Genomic DNA, 2,348 nt, shown 5'->3' with positions numbered 1-2,348 from the left:
CATATGCAGAAGACTAATATTCATAAACTAATCAATAAAGATTTTACATGACTGTGAACCGCCTACATATATATTTCTCCAATATATATCGTGATCACTTGTGGAAACGCAACGTATGTAAATATTGTTCCTTTTATATATATGGTACTAGAAAACAACAAAATCCAACGAGCAAATCGGCTCTCCAAGGTAAACACAAATATCGAGGTAGCTAGTAGTATGTAGGCGCCAACCCACATGCATGGAGGAAGCTCCCCAATGATTTTGGTGAGCCCTAGCCATACCAGGTGATCATTATATATTATTTGAAAGTACGAATTATGAACGTCTAGTAGTACGACGTACATACATTGTAGGCTACTGCTTATAATAAAGTGGTCATTAATTAATTGTTACTGTTCAGAAGCTCCTCTATCATTTGCAGTGTAACCAGCTTCTCCTCCTTTTCTCCATCCATCATTAATCCATGCTCATCGCCACCTAACTCCGGCGCCGTCGCCGCCATCGCTGGTTCTCGGCCAATATGATCATCATATGCATCAGCAGCAATGTCATTATGAGCAGGAGGCCAATCATATTGATCATGTTGCATTAAGTTATTGTTGTTGTTGCTCATGTTAATATTATTATTGTTGTCGTCGTCGTTGTTGTTGTTTTTAGACGTGGCAATCTCAACCATCATGACCCAATTTGAGTCGGAGCGAGGCCCGGCGCGCTTCTGCCAAACGCCGATGTGGGAGTTCTTGGTATCGAGACGGAGGCAGGTCAGGGAAGGAGATGGGATTTTGCAGCACTTGCGGAGCTTTGCGCTTAGGACTGCAGAGAATGCACTACTACTACTACTAGTACTGCTCATGTTAGTGGTGGTAATAGTTGTAGTAGTAGTGATATTGTTAATATTAGCCAGAGAGGAGTTCAACGTGGAATACTTGATATGATCGTTGATGTTGTCAGAGCTAGTCAAAGGAAGGGACGTTGTGTTGATTGGGAAGTTTGTTTTGGCGTTGCGACCACTCATCAGAATGGCTGCCTCATCGTACGCCCGTGCTGCGTCTTCTGCTGTCTCAAAAGTTCCAAGCCACACCCTTTTTTTCCTACAAATTAACAAACAACAATCACTTATATATGTATTAATATAAGATCTGTAAGTCATTTTTATAGCAAAGTTTTCATTCTGCGTGTTGTTCATTTTACCGATTTAAGTTTTATTACAGTAAAAAACTCTCAGAAATAGTTACATTTAACTTTTTTATTACAATAAAAAATTCTCACATAAAATTACATCTTAACTCGAATCAGTGAACTAAACCGGGCCTACAGTTTACAATGGTGAATCAACCAGAAGTTCTGTACATCACTAAGTACTACTGTAATGATGCATGTATTTATATATATGCATGGATATTATTTCCAAGGAACGTGTAAAGAAAACTACGTACGTCCAAGGTACTAATCTTGTTTATAAGTATGAGAAAAAATAGAACGAGTGACATGAATGGGAGGAGATTAGTGGATAGATATAGTATTTGCATATGGTTGTTTGATAGAAAAGGCTAGATTATCGGTGAGAATATCTATCCCTCTAAGGATCATGCAACAAAAACATTTATAGTTGGATTATAATTTTGATCGGTTTAGAGACGTTTAGCACATATATATTTCAAGAGGGGATATATTGCGTCCTGGTCCTCTATGAACTTCTTCCTTCTCTCTCTCCCTTGATTCATCGAAAATATGAAACTTTAGTGAACAACGGGAACTAGGGTAAACAAAAAAAAAACAAAAACAAAAACAAAAAAGAAAAGAAAAGAAAAGAAAAACACGTACTAATCAAATCTATATTATGTTCTACATAAAATGTGAAATATAATTATGAAAGCAATGGAAAAATTGGAAGAAGACAATTAAATTAATCTTCATGCACATACAGTAATGGATGACGAATTTCAGATACCCAGGAACCCCAGTGGCGCCTCCGGACACCTCTGAATTTCTTCTGCTCCATCACTTTTGGTCACTGCAGCAAAGAGACAAAAGAAAAATGAGTGGGAATGGAAAGAGAGATACGACTTTAGGTATGAGAGACTGAAAATATATATGATGAAACAATAACATATGTACGACCAATGATCACAAAAATAAATATTATTACTATTACTATTCAATATGACAGCTAACTATAAAGTTATAACATATATACCCTAAGAATTCTTTTGAGGTGAATCCCTAGCAACTTTCTAGCTACAGGGGATGAGCTTAACCAATCGTGAAAATTGTGGTCCGACGAATTAAATATAATGTGACCCCACAAAAGGTCTTTTGTATACCAAATTGCCCTTAGTTTGGGA

General features: G+C 37.1%; 1 protein-coding gene across 1 annotated transcript; it reads right to left on the bottom strand.

Moving 5' to 3' along the window:
• Positions 1–385: 385 nt before the first annotated feature.
• LOC21408467 (ethylene-responsive transcription factor WIN1) lies at positions 386–2,005 on the bottom strand. The gene is made up of 4 exons (XM_024166153.1): positions 1,929–2,005; positions 921–1,094; positions 577–851; positions 386–510 (listed from the first exon to the last, which is right to left on the bottom strand). Exons 1-4 carry the CDS (start codon positions 2,003–2,005, stop codon positions 386–388), a joined length of 651 nt encoding a protein of 216 aa, XP_024021921.1.
• Between the last annotated feature and the right edge of the window lie 343 nt (positions 2,006–2,348).

Source organism: Morus notabilis, unplaced genomic scaffold (genome assembly GCF_000414095.1).
Source record: "Morus notabilis unplaced genomic scaffold, ASM41409v2 Scaffold843, whole genome shotgun sequence".
In the NCBI taxonomy this organism is placed as follows: Eukaryota; Viridiplantae; Streptophyta; class Magnoliopsida; order Rosales; family Moraceae; genus Morus; species Morus notabilis.
The sequence above is the reverse complement of the archived record's forward strand: the minus strand, read 5'-3'. Positions and strand labels throughout refer to the sequence as shown.

Bases quoted from the DNA above. Each gene is read 5' to 3' on its own strand.
- LOC21408467 (XM_024166153.1), bottom strand. From the start codon at position 2,005: ATGGAGCAGAAGAAATTCAGAGGTGTCCGGAGGCGCCACTGGGGTTCC. The intron at 852-920 runs GTTGAACTCCTC...CACTAACATGAG, and splicing joins GATCATATCAAGTATTCCAC to CAGTACTAGTAGTAGTAGTA. The intron at 511-576 runs ATGATTGGCCTC...TTGGCCGAGAAC, and splicing joins CTTAATGCAACATGATCAAT to CAGCGATGGCGGCGACGGCG.